This window comes from Lycorma delicatula, chromosome 8, assembly GCF_047948215.1.
Source record: "Lycorma delicatula isolate Av1 chromosome 8, ASM4794821v1, whole genome shotgun sequence".
In the NCBI taxonomy this organism is placed as follows: Eukaryota; Metazoa; Arthropoda; class Insecta; order Hemiptera; family Fulgoridae; genus Lycorma; species Lycorma delicatula.
This window is the reverse complement of record NC_134462.1, coordinates 26,642,575-26,667,663: the sequence shown is the minus strand read 5'-3', so window position 1 is coordinate 26,667,663 and position 25,089 is coordinate 26,642,575. Positions and strand designations below refer to the sequence as shown.

Sequence of the window (25,089 nt, the reverse complement as noted above, 5' to 3'; positions counted from 1 at the left end):
TGGTGACAGGTTGTTCATCCAAGGGAGAAGTGCAGTTCAGGATAGTTTGGTGTCCCATAGAGTTCAGTGTTAGAACCAACCTATGAAACAAAGATGTTGACAAAGGCAGTAAAGTTCTGTCTGTCGCACTTCCCAAAGAGATAGCCTTGATCAGGTTTGCCGATGACTTGGTGCTTGTTGTGATGGCAAAGTTGGAATGAGTAGCGATAGACACTGGGGAAAAAGGTGTTAAATATTATCTTCTCGCAAATGCAGGATTTCAGACTTCAGCTTTTGCTTGAAAAAACTCAAGCAGTGTAGTGGGTTCAGGTAGATGGAAGTTGGTTCCGATTTTGTTCAGGGTCAAAATCACAGTAGTCTACCCTTTCCCTGCATTGAAGTGTTACAGGATATTAATCAATAAAAACACTAAGTTCAGAGACTTGTCAGATAAGGTAAAAAAAAATGGCAACCCCATTGATCAGATAACAACCAACATTGAGGGTCCCCCTACATTGAAGCAAAGGTTTGGTCACAGGTGGTGCTCTCAAAAATGATGTACATAGCATCAGATTGATCTACTACAGTGAAAAGAGGGAGAGCTTGTGCAATTTTTAGTTTGGTGCCCAGGGCTATCTCACTTCGAGTATGCTGTAGTTATATACAGTATACAGCAGTACTACAGTAGCCTTCTTTCTAAATGTTAGATCCATTTTTAAAAATTCTTTATTTGCACAATAAATCTACAAAAACATAAAAAGGACTAACAATATGATGAAGTAAATAAAAAAGAGAACGGAGTGATTAGTAAACTATAAACTAATCTCTCAAAACTATAAATGTGGCTTTCACACCATGAAATACAAAAATATTGTAGTTGTTTTAATTAATTTGCATTAGAGGTGTTGTAAGGTACTTGGAATGTTTGAAAGTGGTCTAGAGTGTGGTTTTACTATCACTCATTATTGCTAAAATGTCAGGCTTTTATAGCACTTACATTCAAGGGAATTTTCAACCAGTTCCATCATATTCTTTTTCTTTTCTCTGATTAGTTTGTAAATATGTTATTAATTCTTTGTAAAAGTGTGTATAAATCTAATTGTTTTATGCATATGATTAGTTAATTTATACTGAAAATTGCATTCTGCTGAAGTTAATTGTCTTATATAAACACTTTTAAAGCTAAAATCCCTTTAACCTCAGTTATATAAACAAATTTTATGTCTTAATCTTGGTTATGGAAAAATTGTTTTGTAAAATCTGTCTACAACAGACTGAAAAAATTTAAGGAAAATAGAAGTTGTCTTAAAAATTGCTTTCTTAAAAATTTGATATCCTTTGTTTGCCATGTCCATGTTTGTGAAGAAAGTGGTAATATTATTTAAATTCTTTTAATGACAATTTTATTTTTTTAAATATTTTAACTTACAATTTGAACCAAATTAAACAGTAATGATTGTTTTTTTATTTATGTTTAAGTGCTTACAGCTGTCTTTTTTGATGTAAATAAAATGATAACTGTGTCCTGAGTAAGATGATAAACTGCATCTCTTACATACAACTTGATGATTCTGCTACACCTTGAACATCTGGAGTAGAATCTTGGAAATTAAAGGGTATGAAGTAAGGTTAAATATGCCATTGGCTGAAATCAAATTTAACAAGTGGTTTCTGTAGATTGCTGAAATTAAAATAAACTGAGGGTAGTTTTATTTCATGTTTTAAGCCATTGTTAATTGTTTATTACCACGTACCCGTTTCATTCGATATTGCTTGAAATTTATTTAAAAAAAGGCAGTGTAACAAGTGAGAGAATAGTATATTTTGATGTGAGCAATAAACATTCAGTAAAACTAATTTGTTTGGTTGATAATTAAAAATGAATAATTTGAATTTAAAAAAACGCATATTGCTTTTTATTTATTCATTATGTAAAACATAATTATTTTCTGGAGAGTGTTTGTAAATTGTACAGTCAAAAAATATATTACACAGCCATGTTTTTGCAATCATGATATTTCTGCATGAAAATCCTCCTTCTGTGGTTTTTTTTGGTGTAATTAAATTGTCGTATTTTAATTAAACAATCAGATTCTGTATCACTTTGTTTTGTTTAAGTACAGTTATCTGGTCTGTTGAGATCTTAAAACTGGAAAACATTTTTCTGTTAGGCCATACATGTTCTTAACATGAAATGTAGACCAACTTCATCAAAATTGAATGTTACATTTATTATTCATCTTCCTCAGTTACTTAAGTTTACAGAGTAGTCAGGAACAACTGCAATTTATCTTCATGTAGTATTTTAATGTTTTATCATTTGCCTCATCTTCTACATTAATTAAACCATATTTCACTGATGTAGAATGTTTCTTTTGTTTTATATTACTTTCCTTTAATGCATAAATAATTGATTACATCTTTGGAGAAGTAGTTGTTCCATTAAGACACATATTAGCAGAATTGTATTTGGTGTTTAAAACATTCTGTTAAAATGTATTTCTACATCCCATGAGTCATTCATGGGAACTTATTTCTTTAATGGAATTGGTGTTTCACTTTTTCTTTTAAATGCTTGACCTTTTTACATTGTTACTCATAGTTGGATATGATTACTTATATTTTGCAGCCTTTCATGCCTGATTCTTTTAGTTTCAAAATTTCTTTGCGAAATGTAACTGTTTAATTCCAACATAATACTAAAACATGGCAATGGAAATCTTTTAACAAATTTTTGTAAAAAAGTTCATGAAACAATCGGGAAAAAGTGTCATTTTTTAAATTCAAAATTTTCACTGTGAAATTGCATTCTTCTTCAAAAAAATATTGTCTTGTATAAAATACAATGAAAGTGAAATTGATAAAGCAAATTAGCAATGCAAGAGCATTCAGTCATAAGAAAGGGTCAAGTTGTGGATCAGATTGGTAATAAAAACAGTTGGTAATAAAAGGACACATGAATAGACAGCAATTATATCTTTTTCTTTTTGCCATTGTAATCATTTATCTTCAGTAAATTAAGAAGAGTGTTATAAGTTGGTTTGCAAGTGGTTGTGTTGTAAATTGGAAACCTACTGTTTATTACTTCCTGGCTTGATTGTTTTTCATATAAGTTGTTGTGTGAAAAACAAACATTAAAAGCACATAAACATTACTTAATGTATAGTTATAGAAGTAAATAATGCCAACCTGAAAGTAAAACTCAGATTTCAAGTTACAGAATTAATGCACGTTTTTAAAATTTATTTCCTTGAAAACCCTGTCTGTCAGTTTTAAATTACTTTCTTTTCCATTTCTAAATGAAAAGTTAAAAAGGTTTAGAAAATTACAAGTAAATTGTTTTCTGGGTAATATCAATGGTAATGCAAGGGTTTACCCCTATAGATTCTCTTTGGACGTAGGGATAAATGACCCATTTCTATCATGATAGAATTTGCAAGTCATATGCTATATATTAAGTCCTGATTGCAATAATTTTATCACCTTCCTAAGATCAAGTACCATTACTTTATACCTTTTAGTTATCCTCTGTGTTATATGTGGCACCAACTTTCTGTCTTGTTTTGCTTTTCAAGCTATCCTTTTGCTATCAAGCTATCCAACTTGATGCCAAAGGCTGTAAAACAAGATTAATTGTTAATCACCAACCAGCATCTTTACTGTGCTTCAGAATATATTGTGCCTGCTTAAGGGAGTCACTTATTTTATAAGAACTGTTGCAGTATTTCTTGTGTGAGTTCTTTGTGTCCTGAGGAAGACAGTAAATGAAATTCTATTATGCAGTAATAGTTGTGCTATACCTGGAACAGGGAATAATATTGTGGGAACTGAAGGGTTTGAAGTAATATAAAATAATGTTAATAGAACAATTTGTATAAATTTACCAAAGTTAAGAACACAGGGCACAGTTCACTGCATACTGTTAGCATTATTTTGTAGCTAATGATTGTAGATTATATCAATTGATTCCACTTAAAAAAATACCACCTCTGCCCTCATGAGTCCAACCCGCAATCAAGTGACTCATTAGACTTGGAAGTTAAATCCACCAGGTTGGTCTAGTGGTGAACTTGTCATCACAAATCAGCTGATTTTGAAGTCACAAGAGTTCTAAGGTTCAAATCCTAGTAAAGGCAATTACTTTTATATGGATTTGAATACTAGATTGTGGCTACCAGTGTTCTTTGGTGGTTGGGTTTCAATTAACCACACTTCAAGAATGATCAACCTGAGTGTGTACAAGACTATACTTCATTCATACACATCACCCTCATTCATTCTCTGAAGTAATACCCTACGGTGGTTCCAGAGGCTAAATAGAAAAAAGAGAGACTTGGAAGTTCCTAGTGCATAAAAGAGCCACTTCTGTCCTCACAAGTCCAAACCCCCAATCAAATAACTCATTAGACTTGAAACTAACTTGTGCATTTTTGCAGACCAACAGCTGCCTGTGATACCATAAACTTAGGTCACCTTTCACAAATTGATGATAGCCAGACAGAGAGATTTCTTGAGACCAGGAAAATATACTTTTGTAGACAAATTTTTGTTTATCTAAAAATAATTTACAGCCAGACTGAATTTTTTTTTAGTGTTAAATTTGGTGTATTCTTAACACTTGGTAGGCAAATCAAAGCATAATTATGTCTGGTCCTGAATATTTAATATTTTTTCATGATGTCTTTTTTTTGCTAAATCTTGCAATAAAATGATATCCCATTTAAAAAGCCATTTATAGACATTTTTGTTTTTTTAATAGGTATATGTTAAAGATGAACCTGTAAAGAAGAAAGTATCTCATACTGAATCAAAGCTGTTGGAGCATAACCAGAATCATGGACAAATTAAAATAGCTACTGTAACACCAGTACCAGTTGTACAACCTGTTACTGTGGAAACATTACCTGCGATACAGATTGTTAGTCAAGGTGATACGGAGACTGATTTTAAGGATCAAATTGAGGTAAAATATACTTACTTTTACAGTTATATGCAATTTTGAAACTGATATTTTATTGGTCTGTTTATAATGTAAAAAGAACTACTGTATGTCTTGAGACAAGATTACACTTTCTGAAGGTAATAAGTAGCAAATAATGGAAGGTTTCTTAAGTTAAGTGCTAGAGTAGATATACTGATTTCAGACGATTGCTGGCGCAGATATACAATCAGTGCAGTGCTTTGATTTAGATTATTAGTCTTAATGAAAAAATAGGAATTGGTGACATATTAGTAGAATTGCTTTGATTAATTGAATATGAAAAAGGTTTCCCTTTCCATGGACATAGTTTATTGTAGTTAATTTAGTTATTGGCATCATTTGTTTAAGTGAAGCCCATAAGTGCTAGGAATAGAACTCTGGTGTGATAACTGGAATTATCACAAGGCATGTCTTCCTTTAGGATATATGCTTAGGATGTATTTTAACCAGTAATTCTTAAAAATTAAAGACCATAAAAGATTTACATCTTTATTGTGAAAAATATTTCTGGAATTTTTAAATGTTTGCCCTAATTTAACTTTTACATTTCTAAGCCTACTTTAATTGATACCACCAAGATTTCGCCAAGTTTTTGATTTCAGTGTTTAAAAAAAATTGTGTCAGATAAAAAAGTTGCTTTACAAAGAAGCTGTGAATATCAGTTTAATTTTCAGGAGGCATTTTCTAAATAATTCTGATTAGCCTTGTGTGTTAAAAATATATTTTAACACATTAGAGTGTACAGTGTATCACAGGTCTTCTAGCATAAATCCTGAACCCATCGGGTTGGTCTAGTGGTGAACGCGTCTTCCCAAATCAGCTGATTTGGAAGTCGAGAGTTCCAGCGTTCAAGTCCTAGTAAAGTCAGTTATTTTTACATGGATTTGAATACTAGATCGTGGATACCGGTGTTCTTTGGTGGTTGGGTTTCAATTAACCACACATCTCAGGGATGGTCGAACTGAGAATTTACAAGACTACACTTCATTTACACTCATACATATCATCCTCATTCATCCTCAGAAGAATTATCTAAACGGTAGTTACCAGAGGCTAAACAGGAAAATAAAAGAAGCATAAATCCTGGGCAATTATAATGATATTTAATGTAGAAAATTATTAGATTTAACTCTAATGGTATCAAATTTTGGAACAAATTTTCTTGCTAATTTTATTTTTAAAGATAACATAATTTCCATTTTTTATAAGTTTATTAATATTTTACAAATTGAATTTCTTATAGCAAATATTTTATATATCAGGAACAGTAGAATTTGAGGAAGAATATCAAAAGCACAAAAGCAATTTTTTCTGAATGAAAATGTTTTGTTTATATTGGATGGCATAACCACTTGTTAAACAGTGAATTTTACAGTAAACAGTATATAGAGTCAGAATTGCTGTCATTTTTGACCCAGAATTATTTAGAATGGATTGTAACTCTTCTAAATTTTTAAAGTCATTCATTTTTAATGATAAATACACCGAAGAAAGAATTTCTTGTAAAATTCATGCATAACGTAATAATAGAAAAACATCTCAAAACAATAAAATTCTCATAAATTTTCTTCATTTTCACATGTGAACTATGAGCTATTAACTTCTATATAGAGATATATAAGTTGGTTTTAAATTGTGATAGAGATTATTTCAGGATTAAAAAATTCAAAAACCATTTTTTAAGCTGGGAGATTAGTAAGAGACACCCCAATACCATGCACTTTCTTATATTTTAATAAAAATATTAGAGTCTACCAAGATAGACATCAGTATCGGTTAGGATATCTGGTGTAGGTTCTGGTAGGCATGTGTAATGCATTCACAGGATTCAGTGATTTAACTATTTAAAATAGATTAAATATTTTTTTGTTTGAAACCCTCAAAAGTAGTGTAGCTCTTTATTGTGTTATTTATTCACCAGTTGCTATACCCTGCTTGCATGACTTTGCAGTCTACATAAAATTGGCAATTTCGTATGCATTTTCATTTTTTATTTTGTGTTTTTGTGCATGCGACCTGAGCATGGAAGTATGAATGACCCTACTGTCATTGAAATGATGAGCAGTTGAACTATCTAGCTGCAGAATCAATGCCGCATTACCTCCAAATAAATGTTTTTTTTTACATCAGGATTATTTTCAGCTAATAGCTGAACATAATGTCATAAAGTTTTGTTTCTGAAAGAACTGGGATAAGTAAAATAATTAATGCCTAAGCATGTAACTGTTTTGCATATTTCTAAGACTAGACCCATCATTATTAAAACTTACAAAAGTAAAATTTCTTCTAATTGAAAAAATAACTCACCATTAAAAAATAATACTAAACCACTTAATCACATATGCATGCACAAAAGTTAAGAAATAAACATATTTGTAAAATATATATTAAAAATTGGCATTTACACAAAAATACTAAACATTAAATATTATGTAAATGAGAATATTCAGTAATTATTTGTTTGAAATAATATTTTTAAAATAATTCATTTTAGTTGGCAGCGTATGACTGTCTTCAAGTCATAAAATATTTGTTGTATTTAGAAACACAGTTATTACTGAGTAAGTTAACCATATACTCAATATATAATACACTTAAATGTTAAACATTGTGTTTCTTAAAATTTTATTAAAAATTTTAAAAAAATCAGTTAATTATTGCATTTAGTGTAAATGTGGTTATGGTAATTATACTTTGTTTTAGTTAAAAGCTGAATTTCTGTTGAAAATATTTGTTGCACATCTTACAAAATAAACATAAACTGAGATTTTCTCCATTTTATAAAATTGAGTTTCTCTTGCTTATAAAATGAGTCTTGATTCCTGATATTGCATTTGCCTCTTTTTTGTTATCTCGTACTTGGTCAAATTTATGAATAACTTCTTAAAATTCTATTAGTTTACTAGAATTCTAGCATTGCCTATACATTAAATATTTATCTTTTCCAAACTATAAACAATACAATGATCTGCATATGTGATGCAAATTCAAAATTCTGCAAACCAATGAGGTTTTTTTTTCATTTTTTCGTACATTATTAGAAAAAAATTTAGTTTTAATTATATCTTTCCATATTAACAATTTTTCATGCAGAGTTAACATTATAATCGGAAATAAAGGAAAAATATCCAAATTATTTATGTAATCTACATTGTAAACAAATAGCTTGTTGTTTAGCATGTAATCTTTTATACTATATTCTAAAAATAAAACTCACTTCATTAAAAAATTTGTGGCAATTGCTGCTTTTATTTAAGATAATATGACTTTGATCCTTTATAATCACAAAATTGTGAGACTTAGACAGATATAAACCAATTTAGTAGCAGATATAGCCAGTATTGTACTGTTTGAAATTATTATGAATGTACGAGTTCAAGCTTCGTTCAGCTGCTGCAGTATGAATGAGATTTTAATTATAAAACAAAGGGTTTTAGAGCATTATTTTTAGTATTGAGGGTTAAAGTATATATAAAGATCTTCTTTTTTTTTTCATTTAATACTAATACATTTTTTGTAAATATATTTTAACAAATCTGTTTAGGGATTTAGGCAAGAATAATTTTGCTTAAAATTTCATTCTTGAAATGAAAAATTTTAAAGTAAATTTGGTGTAAGGAAATTTGTTGTCAAAATTTTTGAATTTTCTATGTTTGCTAAATTTCAAAATGTTACTTTTCTTTATTAAGTTGTGCTTATATATAAAAAAAATAAAAATCACTCATTGCTGAAGTGACCCTACAGATAAGAGTTATAGTTGATTCTCAGTGTTTTCAAAGAGTTGTGAATTTGGCTGTTTGTTTTAGGTAGTAGCAGAGATTGTCTTAATTTGTATTAATTTTTCGTTTGATTAGTGTGCTTATTTGTACTAATTTTCCATTTTAATCTTACAGGTAGATCAATCTGTTGCTGTCACAGATTCTATAATTGAAACTAGGTATACATATCAGAATTGTAACACTTCAGAAAACAATAATAACAGTGATCACCATAACAATAACAATACAAGTGATAGTAATACTACTGCTGCTCTTATTGCTCAAGCAGAAGATGCTACACAAACTGATTTCTCTGATCCTAAATCTGTTATTAAGGATGATAGTACACAACAGGTTAGTTACTGTATTTACTATAAATATAACTGTATAATTTTATATTTGGTCTCATCAATTGTCAGTTTGTTTCAACCTAAATAACTTTCTGGTGGATTCAATTATAGAAATCTGAATTCTCAGGGAATATTTGCAAGGGAAATGTTAATTAGAGATTAGATAAGTCTTGTAAAAGAATATTTCTGAGTCATTTAAGTTGAAAATATTTTTTATTTTTTAACACATTAAAATTATAAAATTATAAAATTCTTTGAGCTGCAGTCGTAGCCTCATTTAAACTCTGTGTTCAGCATCATCATCATCATCCATGAAATGCTATCTCTTCAGGTGAGTTTGTAGAGTAGCAAATAGGTGAAAGGTTTTTGGGTCAAACTAACCTGTGAAGAAGTTGCCACCCCAATTCTTCAATTTTCTTTTTGGTTAATATAGTTACACGATTATTAAATAAAGATGCATGTCATGTAAAGTATATCCCTCAAGTCAATAAGCCTGGATATTTTGTTTTAATTGTGGTCTGAAGCATCAACAGAAAATCACAGATTGTTCAGCATTCACATTTTCATCTCGCTTGTGTAAATGGGCTAGCAGTTCTTGAGAATGCCAGTACACGTTAAGTTTTATCTTACTGGCTGAGAGTATGATATAATTTGTTACATATTTATGTAAAAATGTTTTCCATTGCTGTGAAATATACTTCTATTTGAATAGATTAATTCAGACATGATTTATTTCCAATAACAGTTCTGTTCAGCATTTCATTTATTAAAATATTAAGAAAGATGTTCCAAGCTTAGATACATTTGAATCATTTTGTGTCCCTCAGTCAGAAATACTTATTTTGAGCATACTTTTTGAAAATATAAATAATCATGTTGGATAAATCATGTAAAATTCCAGTTGAAGTTCCATTTCTACATATTATCCATTTAGCTATAGCTATGGACAGGTCTACTGCACATTTGTTTAGCCATAATCTGAACATGACAAACTTTTTAGTATCTTTGAGTGAATTTATTGACCCAATACTTCACCTCTTTATGTGAAAGATATTATTTAAAATAAATAGGTAAAATTTGTTTATAAATATCCTTTGTAGGAAATTGATTTCCTCACAGAAAAGTTACAGTAGTAAGTTCTTCTAAAATGTACCCCTTCCCTTAGCATAGTTGCCATTTTTAAACAGATAAACTTACGTATTTCTGCTGTCAACTAACTGTTAATTAAATATCATCAAGCTGGGATGTATTTTCACCTAATGATACCTTTACTAACTACTCAGTACTGTTTTCACATCTTGCATAGGTTCATGATTTAAGTTTTCTCTCTCATCTTACTATACAGTTGTTTATTTGCAATGCTAAAAATCTTGTACTATCAAAAGAAGCATAGTTGTCATCTTGATAAAATATGATTAATAACTTGTACTTAATTTTTGATTAAAAATATTTATAGAAGCTAAAGAGCATAAAGTTAGTGTATATTAAAGGGCTCATCATTTATTTGTTTACCTTTTTATCTAATTATTGGTTTTGAAATTGTATTTGAACATATTAAAATATTATTTTTATATACTCCATATTTTATGTTTAAGCATCCTAGCAGTGAAGTTGTTTCTTTCACACATTTTGAATTTAATAATTTTTCTTTAAACAAAACAATTCATCAGATTAAGTACTGATCACTATTAAATCACTAATGAGTTACGTAAAAATTAAAAAATATTAAGGCATAATTATTAAAAACAAATGGATTTTTCAACATAGTTCAAAATATGATACAAATGAAATGTAATAGCACTTTAGGTAATCAAAAATTATAAATGACTTGCTTCAGGTTAACTCCACTTCCAAATTAATCTCCTTTTTTAAATCAGGGTCTCATTTTTAAAATTTAGAATTACTAGATGTAAACTTATAAAAATAAAACCATCTGCAAAACATGGGAATGCAACAATTTTTTCAATTTAAGTAAATAAAAATTAAAAAAAAACCTGTATTTGTTAAGAAAGATTAAATATATCTGCTAGAGAATATTTTTTACTGAAGTTTCACATTTTGAGCTTTTTCTCACTTAGACATCAAGTGTATTAATATCCTAAAATTATAATTATACTTTGAATAAGATAAAAAATATCCAGTAATGTCCTGAGCATCTTAAGTTATTGGATTTACCTTGACAGATATTACTTTGGTTTAGTTTGTATATTCAGTATTCTATTAATTGTTGTTTCCAATAAAATATTTAATATTTTTATTTTTTGGTAGTTATCTGTGACAAGCAGTGATGGTGGTGATAATGAATCTTCAATACATCAAGATATCACACTTGAGCAGAGTCAAGAAATGCTAGTACAGTTTGGATTCGGTAAGGATAAAGACAATAGTGCAGCTGCTGCAGCTCTTTTTAGAGCAGAAGATGCCCTGCAGAGGTAAATTGTGTATACTTTCATTGTCTGTTGAACATTATTTTAGTTTGTAGTAGACTAGAATGGTGTGTAGAAATAATAAATGTATTGTTACAGTATAGCTATGTTTTTGTTTATTTGTTGTGGATATTGTAATTATGATCATTTTATTTTTATTAACTTGTGGATTTTTTCAATTATAAAAAAAATTGATTACTGTTTGTAACGTCAGATTAATTTTGTTTAAAAAATTTAATACAGTTTCTTAAAAAAATAAAAATTATTTCAGGATATGTTATATAAATGAAAATATTAAAAAAGCATGTATATAAATACATCCAGAAATGATTTGTTTAAAAATATGAAAACAATTTTTTATTTCTGAAATTCTTCTGTTAATGTTTTAGTTTATTTTTTAAAAATAAATTCAAATTTCTTAAATTTCAGTTTTTAATCTTTTTTTCTTTTTTAAAATTTAAACTATACATTTGATTTATAATTTTTATTTTTTTACTCTTAATTTGACAAAATAGAGTTACTTAAAACGTAAAAAAAAGTGTTTTTTATTCAAATTTTGCGGGCTTTACTGCAGATTTCTTGGACTATTGAGATAAAAGTTTGGGATCTATTTTTTCCCTTGCCAAAAAAATACAAAATAATAATTTTATGTCATGAATTGTTCCCACAAGATTTCTGTGTAGCATTTTACCACGAGCAAAAATCAGGGCAAAATGTTTTGGTAGCTGCAACTTTAAAACAAGGCATTTCTAAACTTAAGTTTCTGTGATTTTTTAATTTATTTTCAACATTAAAATATATTCTGTTATTTCTGTTTTTTAATACAGGGGTAGGTAATCTCTTTCATTGCTGAAACTCTTCAAATTTTTAGTTGGATCCTTGATTTCCAATACATCGGATGTAGTTACATAATAATAGATTAAAAAATATTGTATTGAGATGAAAAATTATCTGATGCTTGAGGAAGAAAAAATGCAGATGATTTGTGTAGAGTATGTTACAATCTGTATTTGACAGAGCTTTGAAAGATTTAAACAAAAATTTAGCAGTAGGAATTAATGATATGTCAGTACTGTACTATTGGGAGAGAATTAGGACTGAACTGGTTGTACAGCTTGATATGTAACATTTATGAGACTGGAGAAGTACTTCCAGATTTCTAAAGGAATGTTATTTTTACTGTACCAAAGAAAGCAATAACAGATTAATGTGAAAATTGCTAAACTAAAAGTCAACAATCTCGTACTCGTATATAACTAGAATAACTTAGAAGAGAGAAAATTATGTAAAAGGTGTGTTAAAATGAAAACCAAGTCAATTTCAGATAAAGAATAGGAACACAAGAAACAATTTTAGCTTTCAAATTTATTTTTGAAGGTAGATTGAAGAAAAACAGCTAATTGATTTTTGCTGCTCTTAAAAAAGTGTTGGATAATTTGGATTGGAATAGAATGTTTGATATTGTAAGAAAAATAGGAGCTAGAGAAAGAAGGGCTGCTTGCAATATTTCTGCAAGACTTTTGTAGCTATAATAAGAGTAGAGAATAAGAAGGCAAGATGAATACAAAATGAACTGAATTTTTGGTATAGTCTGTCCCCTGCACTTTTTAATCTGTGAGGAAAATATTAAGAAATAATTCAATTGATAAATGACAGTAGGTAGGTTCATTGACAAAAAGTATATATATATATATATATATATTTTTTTTTTGAACTAGGAATGAATTTACAAAGAAATGTTGAATAATAAATCCATCGCCAGGATATAAATTCAGTTTTAAAGTAAACAACAATAAAACGAACATAATGAAATGTGAAAGTAAGGAGGGTAAGGAAGAGTAATAATAATAATAAATTTGGAGAACAGAATATTCCAAAATTATAGAGTTTTATGATGTAGGTTGTAAATTTACAAAGGATGGGCAAAGTGTATAGAATATATCAAAAGAAATTTTGCACAAACCAAGAGGGCTTTTATTCAGAAAAAAAATCTGCTAATATCAAAGATATATTAGGAATTAGAACAAAATTCTTTAAAATCTTCATACATACAGTATAGTTCATGATAATACGAGGTGCGACAATAAAGTAATGAGACTGATGTGAAAAAAATGTTGCTTACCGTTTTAGTCATGTTTAGTGTTGTCTCCTTCAACTTCAAAGTAGTTCCCTTCTGATTGCACACACTTATTCCAGCGCTTCTGCCATTGATAGTAACATTTCTGGAACTCATCTTCTGTAATATCCTCCAAGACCCTCATCACAGCTTTTTGGACATCTTGTGTTGTTTGAAAATGGTGTCCCATGACCGCCATTTTGACTCTTGGAAATAGAAAAAAGTCGCACGGAGCGATATCTGGTGAATAAGGTGGCTGTGGTAGTAGTGAAATTGTTTTGAGGTTAAAAATTGCTGTACTGACAGAGCAGTATGGGATGGCGCATTATCGTGATGCAGAATCCAATTATCAGCAATGTTGGCACGGACACGAAGAACTCGTTTACGAAGTCTTCCTAAAATTTCTTTGTAGAAATATTGGTTAACTGTTTGTCCAGGAGGCACCTACTTTTTATGAGCAATTCCCTTGGAATCGAAGAAGCACACAAGCATACATTTCACTTTTGACTTTATGCGAGCTTTTTTTGGTCTGTGTGATCCCTTTGAGCACCATTGCGAACTTTGGCGTTTTGTCTCTGGATCGTATTGAAAAAACCAACCTTCATCACCAGTGTTAACACGGCTCAACAAATCTGGATTGATTTCCATTTGCTCTAACAGATCGGCTGCCATATTTTTCCGTGTTTCTCACTGTTGTGTGAGATTTTTGGGGACTACTTTTGCACAAATCTTTCTCATACCAAGATCTTCAGTTAATATTAGACGAACTGTTTCTCGATTGATGTTGAGTTCTTCTGCAATCATTTTCATGGATAATCTTCGATCAGATCATACGATTTCACACACCCTGGTCAAGTTGACATCTGTCCGTGAGGTTGATGGTCGTCCACTGCGGTCTTCATCTTCAACATTCGTTCTGCCTTCACTAAAAATTTTATGCCACCGAAAAACTTGAGCTCTTGACATAACCTCCTCTCCAAAAGCCTTCTGAAGCTTACCATAAGTTGTCGTCGCGTTTTCACCCATTTTCAAAGAAATGGCATACGTCGCATTTTCAAAGAAATGGCATACCGTTGTGCAATATTTTGCAGTTTCATTTCTGTGACAAGAGACACAAACACGTGTTCACTTATTACAGCACAACTCACGACTGAGCAGTTGCATCAATGTGCCGCTTGGATTAGAAGTAGCTTACAGACCAAGGTCAAAGATGGTGTGCCTATGCAAGCTGCAGGGTTGCCACATCTTGCAAAGAAAAATCAGTCTCATTACTTTATTGTCGCACCTCATATATGGAAATTAGTAGACATAGTAAAATGTGGCTTAATAACTTTTTAGATGTGCTTTTACATAAGAATATTGAAAGTTATATAAGAAAGACTGAATAGAAATTGAAGAAGTTTGTAAGTGAGAAGAAAGAATTTTGTGACATATTTTTGTAAAATTAAGGCTAAGTTTTATGGACTGCATAATTAGGGGCTCCAGGGTCAGTCAGTTTTGTTAAAGTGGTGGTTAGTAAAGTTGTTGTTGTTGGAACATGAAAATAAAAATTATGAATCTAATTGAAATGCAAGAGGTATGTTTGGCTAAGAGACTGACTTAGAGAAATAAATAAAAAAGGGCATCAAATTAATAATGATTCAAGAACATAATTAAAGTGTCCTTAGTAATTTTAGTCATTTGACTTAACAAAAATCGAGTAGGTATAATCTATAAAAATGGTATGGTCTAGGTTATAAATAGTAGGTTTGCCTACTGCAATCCTATCTATCATTTTGCTAGTAGATTGATAAATTCTACAGTACAAGATTGAGTCTTTGAATTTGTTTACAGTAACCCACTCATAAAAGTTTCAAGAGTTTCTTCAATCTAGCTACAACTAATATCAGTCTGAATTGTGAACAAAATTTTATTTCTTGTAAATATTGTAATCTTTCATTTTTATATAATCTGTACCTTCACGTAACGTTTTTGAGAATTGTCATTTCCTTCTAAATTTACTTTCTTCATTTTAATTCCAGATCAATTCATTTATAAATGAACTTGATTTACTTTAATTATTATTATTACTATTTTCATGGTTATTGTAACTATATTTTTTCTATTTTTTTTTTTTTTTTCAGTATACCTTTCTTCATTATTTTTTTAAAAGTAAACACGTATGATATTGTTTCCTGTATATGCATTTGCTAACATAGTGCTGAAGAACTTGTCAAGTAAACATTACTTTGTGGTTTTAAAAATAGAGTTTATTAATTTAAAAAATAGTAAATATCTAGTGACTAAGATTATTCATACATATATGTGTGAGAGCAGGTTGTGTCAGTTACAAGACTCATAGATTTAATAAATGTTAACATAGTGGTAATATGTTGAATAGGAATAACTGTTCCTTAATGTACAACAAAATATTTCAGAAATAAATAATTTAACTCGCTTTCGTATCAACAGAGGATTACTGACTGGCCAGAACGAAATCAGAAAGATAGCTTAGTGGAAACTTGAGCCGAGTTGTCAGTTTGTCCTATGCCTAATAATTTCTCCTCATTTTCTGATTTTTTTTATATGCTGTCTTGTTGCTAAAATAATGTAATATTATTTTACTTGACTCTATATTTTTTACTTCAGTGTACACAGATTGTTTTTCTTGTTTTAGAACCCATATCTACATGGCCACATTTATTTGCCTGTGCAGATATGCATAAGTTTTAGAGTTTTTTATTTATGTTATTAAAAAAAATCTGATGTGGACACCACATAACTTCCTTGTATGCCTATTAAATTACATATACACATTTTTGCTGCACTTCATTTAAACTAAATTCATTTGGAAGTGAAATAAGTCCCTCCAATTCTTTAATTAAATGTACAGTTATATAATTGCTGAAATATTAGTTTTTATTAACATCAAATATTTATATAATTATTAATTCAACAGTCTTACATGAAATATTAGGATAGAGTAAAAAGTCCCTTTATTACTTTTACTGCTAGATCAGAAAATGTTAAAACCAAAGAAAGAAAATGTGCAAACCAGAAAAAAATAAACAGAAAGAAAATGTTGCAAGCAAAGAAAGAATAAAAACATTAAGAGAAGATGATAAATATAAAGAGGAAGAAAATGTTAAGACCAAGGAAAAAATAAAAAGATTAAGAGAGGATGATGAATATAAAGAGAGAGAAAATTTGAAAACTAGAGAATATTTATACAAATTAAGATCAGAAGATTTATATCAAACCAAAGATTGAATAAATGATTGACAACAAAAAACAAATAATCAAAATGATGATCAACTCCGACTTAGGGAGAATATTGTTCGATAATATCAGAGGCGTAATGAACTAAAAGATAAGAATTTTTTGCAATTTATTAAAGATTTTAATAAGAATTATGTATGTCTCTATGTATGTACTGTTCTTATGAGGATCTATTTTTAAGCCACTCTGTAGTTAACTTTAATGTAGATAAAATAAAACATATTCCAGAATAGTTATATAAAATTAAACAAGAAAACCCAAAAATAATACAATCTGAATTATAATTTTCAATTAATATTAGACATTCAGGTGTTTAACCAAATCTGTTGCATATACACATTTTTAAAAGTACATAAAATTTTATTTCATTAATAACTTATTGTTATTGAATTATTAATTATTATAAAAAGGTTTTTACAGTCACGGGTTAATAATTATTAATAAATCAATATATTTAAATTAAAAAAGAAAAAGTTTTAAAAAAAATTAAAAAAAAAAAAAGAAAAGATGAAGTCTGATTCGAACCAATGTGCCTTCCCCTTCTGAGATCCAAATACTTCATTAATTAAAATTTTATGTGGCTGTAACTCTGGAACCTATGAAAATAAATACCACTTATGATATATTGTTGAACTCTCAATGAGGGCTTATTACTGCAGTTAAGAAAAAGTCCTAAATCCAAATTTTCAACATCCTATGGCTAATCGTTCTTGAGTTACGCGAGATACATACATACGTACAGTGATGTCACACTGAAACTAGTCAAAATGGATTCAGGGATGGTCAAAATGGACATTTCTGTTGAAATCAGGAAACTGAAATTTTTCGCGATTACTATACTTCCTTTACTTCGTACAAGGAAGTAAAAAAATTTACTCTAAATCATAGATAAAAATTACCATTTACAAAATAGGTAATATTTTAACTATTTTTTTTTATTACTAATTAATAATTTTTTACTTATAATGTTTAGTAATAACAACAAATTACAGTGCAATTAGTTGTCGTGATCTCAATTTTCTGAGATCAATTTGATCTATTTGCTGTATTTAATCCAGGTTACAAATATGTATTGGATGAAGAGCAGTTTTTGAATTCATGATGTTTAGTTGTGTGCATGATTGCTTGCTAATTTAATTGAGTTGCTTCATTTATTTAACTCGCTACAATGTATTTTTCTGATTACGGTTACTACTTGTAATCTTGATAGAATCCTTATACAGAATTTCAAAGTTTGTTTCATATATAAAGATTGTTTTAAGTTTTATTTGCTTTAATTTTTGTCTTTCCTGAAATTTTTTAATAAATTGTTTTCCCTGCACCTAAATTATTATATACCGATCACAAGTCAGTATTATTTATTACTACTTTTGATATTATAACTTCTTTAATGTAATTTTAAAGAAAACCTTAAATTAAAATTTAATAGTATAAAATTGTATAAAATTTAATAGTTTTAATAAAAAACATTATTAGTTAAAAGAAAAATATCTGGGTAAAAAATAATTAATTTTTAAATGATTTTTTAGATCATCAATCGCACAAATAGGTGAGTTCTTAAGAATGAAAACAGTCACTATGGTGGAATCTTTCACCGACCCTGATGGCCTTCATATCGCTATGTGTGATAGTTGTGGTCAAGAACTTAGTTCTGCTGAAGAACTTGCCAATCATGTTGGTAACTGTAAGGCTTCTATTGACTCTAATCAATCTTCTGCTAACGGGATGGATGATAAAACAAATTCTATCAGTTGTGATATTTGTGGTAAACCTTTTAAAAGAAAAGAACATTTATTTCAACACCGTAAATTGCATACAGGTCAGTTATATTTATTATGATTAAATAATTGTTTAATTATATAATGAATATTTTTGGCTTCTTCTTTAAATGTGTGTAGTTTTTATTACTTAATTACTTCAAAGTTATAATATTTGATGGCACTACTGCATGATCTGTAGGGCAGAGTTCCAGCAGCAACACTTGTTGAGTGTGTTCATAATTGATGCCTGCTTTTATGTCAAACATCTTTTAGTGAATTTTTTTCTTTGAGAGTAATAGATGTAAAAGAACAGTGTGTGTTTATTATGTTTGAGTTTGGGCTTTCTTTCTTTTCTTTTTCCTGTTTAGCCTCTGGTAACTACCGTTTAGATAATACTTCAGAGAATGAATGAGGATGATATGTATGAGTGTGAATGAAGTGTAGTCTTGTACATTTTCAGTTCGACCATACCTGAGATGTGTGGTTAATTGAAACCCAACCACCAAAGAACACCGGTATCCACGATCTAGTATTCAAGTCCGTGTAAAAATAGCTGGCTTTACTAGGACTTGAACGCTGGAACTCTCGACTTCCAAATCAGCTGATTTGGGAATACACGTTCACCACTAGACCAACCCGGTGGGTTTGAGTTTGGGCTTAAACTGTGGAAACCACACTGTAAACAGAATATGAAACTGGGGTTTTATAATGATAATTTTGGTAATACAAACATAATCAATATATATAATAACTAATTTAAAATTGTAACATCTATGATGATTCAGGTTGACTTTCTATCTGTATATTGTGAAATTATGTCCGTAGCTGAAAAACAGACCTTGGAAGTTATAATAAGAGGCTCCCTGATGCTTGTGACATTACTTTATTTAGATTCAGCATGTCTTACCAAATAATTTCAACATCTGACTACTCATACTAAAAATATACATGGCTTCTCTATAAGGAGAAATAACAGATTCTTAAGAATTGTTTAGAGATGACAAACAAAAAAATGATTTAAACTTTATCTTAATAATCATAGCTGATAATGAAATCTTGATCTGTTTGTTTATGATATGAAATAAGCAGTCATATACTCAGTATAAGAAAGAGTTCTTCATTATCTTACTGTATCTATAGAAGGTGTTTTTAATTAAAGAGTAACATAAAGTCAATGCTTGATCCTTAAGTATTATTGACATCATCCATAAGGACTTAGCTCCTCAGAGCTACATCTGAGCAGAGGTTGGTTTTGGAGGGTTGAAAAAACAGTTAAAAGATTACAATTATTTTTTTTCTTTGATAAAAATCAAATAAAATTCTGCTTGCCTGTTAAGGAAATTATGGATTGATATATTATTCAGCCTGTATACATTAATCTTGTGATGATTTAGTCTTACTTCCACAACCGCTGTTGTAAATATTCTTATAGAAGTTTTATTATTAAAAGAAGTTTAGTATTTAAATTATAGAACTTGTATCAATTTTGAAGGTTGTGATACATATGAGATTATTGATGAAAAACATATTCAGTGTTGTTAATGTTTAAACATTAGTAATTATTTTTAATATTCCGAAGTGCAGTTTAACTTTTAGATAAAATTAGAGATGGTAGAGTGCTTTCAACATTGCACCATTGTCTGTCAGGAGCCTTAATAGAAATATTATTAATTATTTATTTATATATAAAAAAAAGAAATAGCTTTGCTAAATCATTCTGAAAAAAGTAGTTAAAAAATGCCTGAAAACAGGTAACAAAGAAAATAAAAGTTTAAAACTAGATGTGTAGTTTGGTTGTTAATCCATGACCATCAATAGATACAGAGTAATTAGTAAATGCATAAGCATAATTAAATTCTTTTGCTATTTCCTTGTATTTATTGATAATGACTATTAAACAAGTTAACTATGCATTTGTTTTTTTTTTTACCTATTGAGCATTTCTATTTATGTTTTTTATACAGCTGATTAAAGGAAGATATAAATAAATTTATCAGGTGCATTTAACCCTATGCAGTTCAGTTTATTATGTAAATCAAGTCATTAAATGCTAATAGTGATTTAGATAGTGCTTTTGATGTTTTCTTTTTTTTAGTCCATTTTAATTTATTCTGAAATAAACTTTAAGATTATTTTTGTAGTACCTTCAAAGTTACTGGGGATTATATTTTTTCTAGGTGAGCGGCCATATACGTGTAGCACTTGTATGAAGTCATTCAGCAGAAAAGAACATCTAGTTCGACATTCTGTTTCACATACAGGACAAAAAATGCATTCATGTGATATGTGTGGTAAGTCATTTAGTCGTAAAGATAATTTACATAAGCATCGTAAAACGCATGGTATTGCTGGTCCTTACATTTGTGATGTGTGTGGTAAATCCTTTGTAGTAAGACATTATTATCAAATACATAAAGCTACTCACACACCGACAGATTCACCGGATGATACTTTACCGTATCGATGTGATATTTGTAATAAAGGATTTATGGTAAAACAGTACCTTATAACGCACAGATCAAGACACCGTAACAGAAATGCAGCGACAAATAATAATATGCCTTCAAATAATGAACAGAATAATTCTAGTGAACCTTCTGGTTTAACAACCGTTAATACAGCTGCGATCCTGCCACCAAATGTACTTCACTCGGGTTCAACTACTAGTAGTACTGTGCCAACACCAGTATTCCAAGTGGCAGCTACCTCTGGTGCTACGACGTATGTATGTACCCCTGATTCTGCCACGACAAATCAGATAATTGAAACTTATCGCCGACTAAATCAAACCACGTGATAGTCTGTCTTAGTATTGTATTGTACTCTATTCTACATGGATTACTTCCATTGAACCTTAACAGGAATTCCTTTAAAAGAGAATCTACTATGTTTTCATTCAATTTTTTAATAATAATTATTAGTATAACCTACTAATTTTGCTATTATGCTATATTATATAATTGATTTTTATTCTAGCAATGGTACTTGATTTTTATTCTAGCAATGATTTTTATAGTAGCAATGGTTACTAAATAAAGTGACAAGTGGAATTGATTCTTGTTGTCTTTTTCACAGAGATGAATGTACAGTAGCATATCAGCATTTCAATTAGTTTGTACGATACCAATGAGAATGTTGCTTGTGGCATTCGCATCGGTGGCATGCTGGCTGAGAGTTGACTGAAAGATTTCATTACCGAGGTACTGAAGATGACTTCTGGTAAAGCCTATAGGGGCTAGGTACAGAGGGGGCGAAGTGGCAACTGAAACCATCACATGGAGGGTGTCTTCCCCTATGGGGTCAGGATGAATGAAGGGGTAATTTTGCTCCCTTAATGTTATTCTTTTTTTTCATTTTCTTTCATTTCAGATCCAGCTAACTCAACTTTGTTGTGATGTAATTCTTGTTTAGATTTTATCATTTACAGTCTTCTTTTCGTTTTTTTGTCTGTGAGTGATATCAGAATTTTTATCTTATCATGTGTGTATCAGGTTCTTTTTCTGCAGGTTTAAAAATCATATGAGGACCCCAGAAGCCAAGGGGTACTAGTGACAAGTTAATTTTGAGATAATTGAATTCAAAGATATTCTTGAATTCAACATTTTAGGTACTGTTAAATAAATTTTTTTAAATTTTTATTATATTGAGTACTTAAGTGTCTTTTTTAGTTAAAAGTTTCAAACTTCAAAATGAAGTCATTAACCTGTAGTTACCGATCATGTAATAACAAGTTTCACTTGTACCCCTTGATTTACATTGTTTTAGTAAAATATCTATTGGTTTTTCTTCTTTGCCTTCTCTATCCCTTTTAGACCTAAGAAAAATAAAAAACCCTAAGTCCTGAGAAGTTTTTTAATAGAATTTTTGTTGTCACAGTATTGAAAAGGAAGTCGTTTCGTTCGGCATAATAGCACTGAAAAAGTTCTTTGCAACATTCAACACGACGCTACTTGTGTTTGTTTGTCAGATTGCGCAGTACCCATTGTGCACAGATTTTACGGTAACCCAATTGATCAATAATATGGCCTACTCATTCTTTAGTTATGCCTAACTGAATACCGATGTGTTGCTGGGTGATTCACTGGTCACTTTGAACTCGATCTTCCACTTCCTTTCAATATTTCTCATCAGTCACTGAAACTGGTCATCTGCTGTGAGGTGCGTACTCAATTGTTGCTTTACCACCTTCACATTCGCGAAATTTCGCGAATGTGAAACAGTTTCACTACTATAAACACCTTTTAAATAATGAAAAATATTCATATGATTCACATTTTCTGCTATTGAAAATTCGATCGCTGTGTGCTGTTTTAACCGTGTTGACATATTGACTATACTCGACTCCATTTTAACTGCTACTGAAAACAAACCAGTAAACAAATTTCAGTGCATTATCGTATGTTTGTAGAGGGAGATTTTAGATATCATTTGCTTCCATGCCCAACTCGACAGTACCTTTTGTCTCCGTGTAGCACGCTAGTGTGCAAAATTTATCAGCCGACCACCGTACTATTTATTTGTCAGGTATTATTATAATACCGATCATTAATAACCAGAATCATTGTATTATAATACAAGCTATTATTATAATAAGGCTAGTTCTTCATGAGATATTATTTACTTGTGTGCAGACCTGATTACATATTAATTGAAATTTCATAATTAAACTTGTGTGTACTTGGAACTTAAATCTAAATGCTCACAATCATATTTCTTTTAATAAATGTTAAGTTTAAATTATTTATAGTTCTTGTACATATCTTAAATTTACATTTTATCATATATCCAGTTTTTTAATTTGGTATAATAGTTTCATTTTTCCATTCAAATTCATAAGAATTTCTGGAAGTTTATTTTAAAAGAATATGCATTGAATATTAGATTACGGCCTTTTTGCCTACATTTATGTTTACTTTTGGTAATACCAGTGACTTACTGGTATTACTCTTTGAATTTTTATATTTATTTTGTAACTGTTTGTATAATTATGCGTAAGAAATGATAAAACATAACTTTGATGTAGATTGAATGGTTTGTACGTTGGTTTTGTATTTTTCCTTATTAATTTAACAGGACAGGACTATTTTGTAAATTTAATAAAAGCATAAGTGCATTTTTATACTCTAATCCCCATGTCATTTTCCCATAGTTTGCTCTACTATTATATAATCCATAATGTATGGATAATAAAATCTTAACATTTTAATATTTAGTCAGTTTAAAAAAAATATAAATTAAATATCTTAGTTTCTGTGTCATATTTTCAATGTGCTGCTTCCATTTCACAGTCATATCAATCCCTAGGTACAAGGGGAAGTCAAAAATTACACTTCTCATCATACAATTTATTTACACAAAGGTTGGGGTTCCAACATGTACATCATTCTTCTACATAGTAACTTCCCTTGTCGATGCACTTGGTTCAGCAATCCACAAGCTTGCTTATGCCTTCCAAGAAGATTTTTGTTTGGTAATGAAGCCACTTTTACACACTTTCTGTTCATCTAAATCATATGGAAAATTAATCACCTCGCAACGCATCCTTGCAGAACAGATGAAAGTCATAGGGAGCAAGATCTGGGCTATAGGGAAGGTGTTCCAGTACCTTAAAATTCAACTTGATGATTTGCACAGTGTGGCGAGCATGTGGGGGTGGACATTGTTATGCAGCAACACTTTCTTTGATAATAGATTTCAGTGTTTGTTACAAATTGTTGGCTTCAGCTTGTTTTTCAGTATTTCACTCTAACTCATGTTGTTGATCATAGTCCCCTTTTCCTTGAAGTCTTCCAGTATTGGTCCTTTTGTGTCCAAAAAATGGTTAGCATAACCTTTCCTGCTGATGGCTCAGTCTTGAATTTTTTCTTCATCAAGGATCCTGGGTGTTTCCACTCTATAATCTGGCATTTCAATTCTGACTCATAGCGATTAACCCACGTTTCATAACTCATGACTATTCTTCTTAAAAATGAGTAGCCTTTCTTGTTAGTGATTGAGTAAACTTATATAAATAACATGAATTTATGAAGCTAACAACATTTGGCATAAAAATTTCAAAATTGAGTGTTTTTAGATTTATGAAGCTATAGAGTTAATATTAGATTTGAAATTCTGAGTTATATAACAATACTTACTTATCTTTTGTTTAAATTCATTTTAGTGATTTACTTTGTTTAAAAAATCCTAGTCTGTGTTATTTTTCTTTTGTGTTTTTTTTAATGAAAATTTAGATTTTGTCACTTAGTTCTATTTTTGTTTTAACTTTTAATATCAAAATATTTCATTTTTTTAACAAAAATCAATTGATTTTGGTTAGAAAATCTTAATACTGAGGAAGTAATCCATTGGAATAATGTTTTATAAATTGTTATTGTTCATATTGTACAGGTATGTCAAAAATAAGAACTGAATATTTACAGAAAGATCTGTATAGTAAATATAGATTTACTACTAAATGAGTT

General features: G+C 29.7%; 1 protein-coding gene across 1 annotated transcript in view; it reads left to right on the top strand.

Moving 5' to 3' along the window:
- LOC142329257 (uncharacterized) overlaps positions 1–24,843 on the top strand; it is a 37,831-nt gene extending 12,988 nt beyond the window's left edge. The window contains exons 3-7 of the mRNA XM_075373677.1: positions 4,739–4,942; positions 8,854–9,072; positions 11,337–11,500; positions 18,398–18,687; positions 20,806–24,843. Coding sequence (XP_075229792.1) covers positions 4,739–4,942; positions 8,854–9,072; positions 11,337–11,500; positions 18,398–18,687; positions 20,806–21,425 — 1,497 coding nt within the window. The 3' untranslated portion in view covers positions 21,426–24,843. The remainder of the gene's footprint in view (positions 1–4,738; positions 4,943–8,853; positions 9,073–11,336; positions 11,501–18,397; positions 18,688–20,805) is intronic.
- The last annotated feature ends 246 nt before the right edge of the window (positions 24,844–25,089 follow it).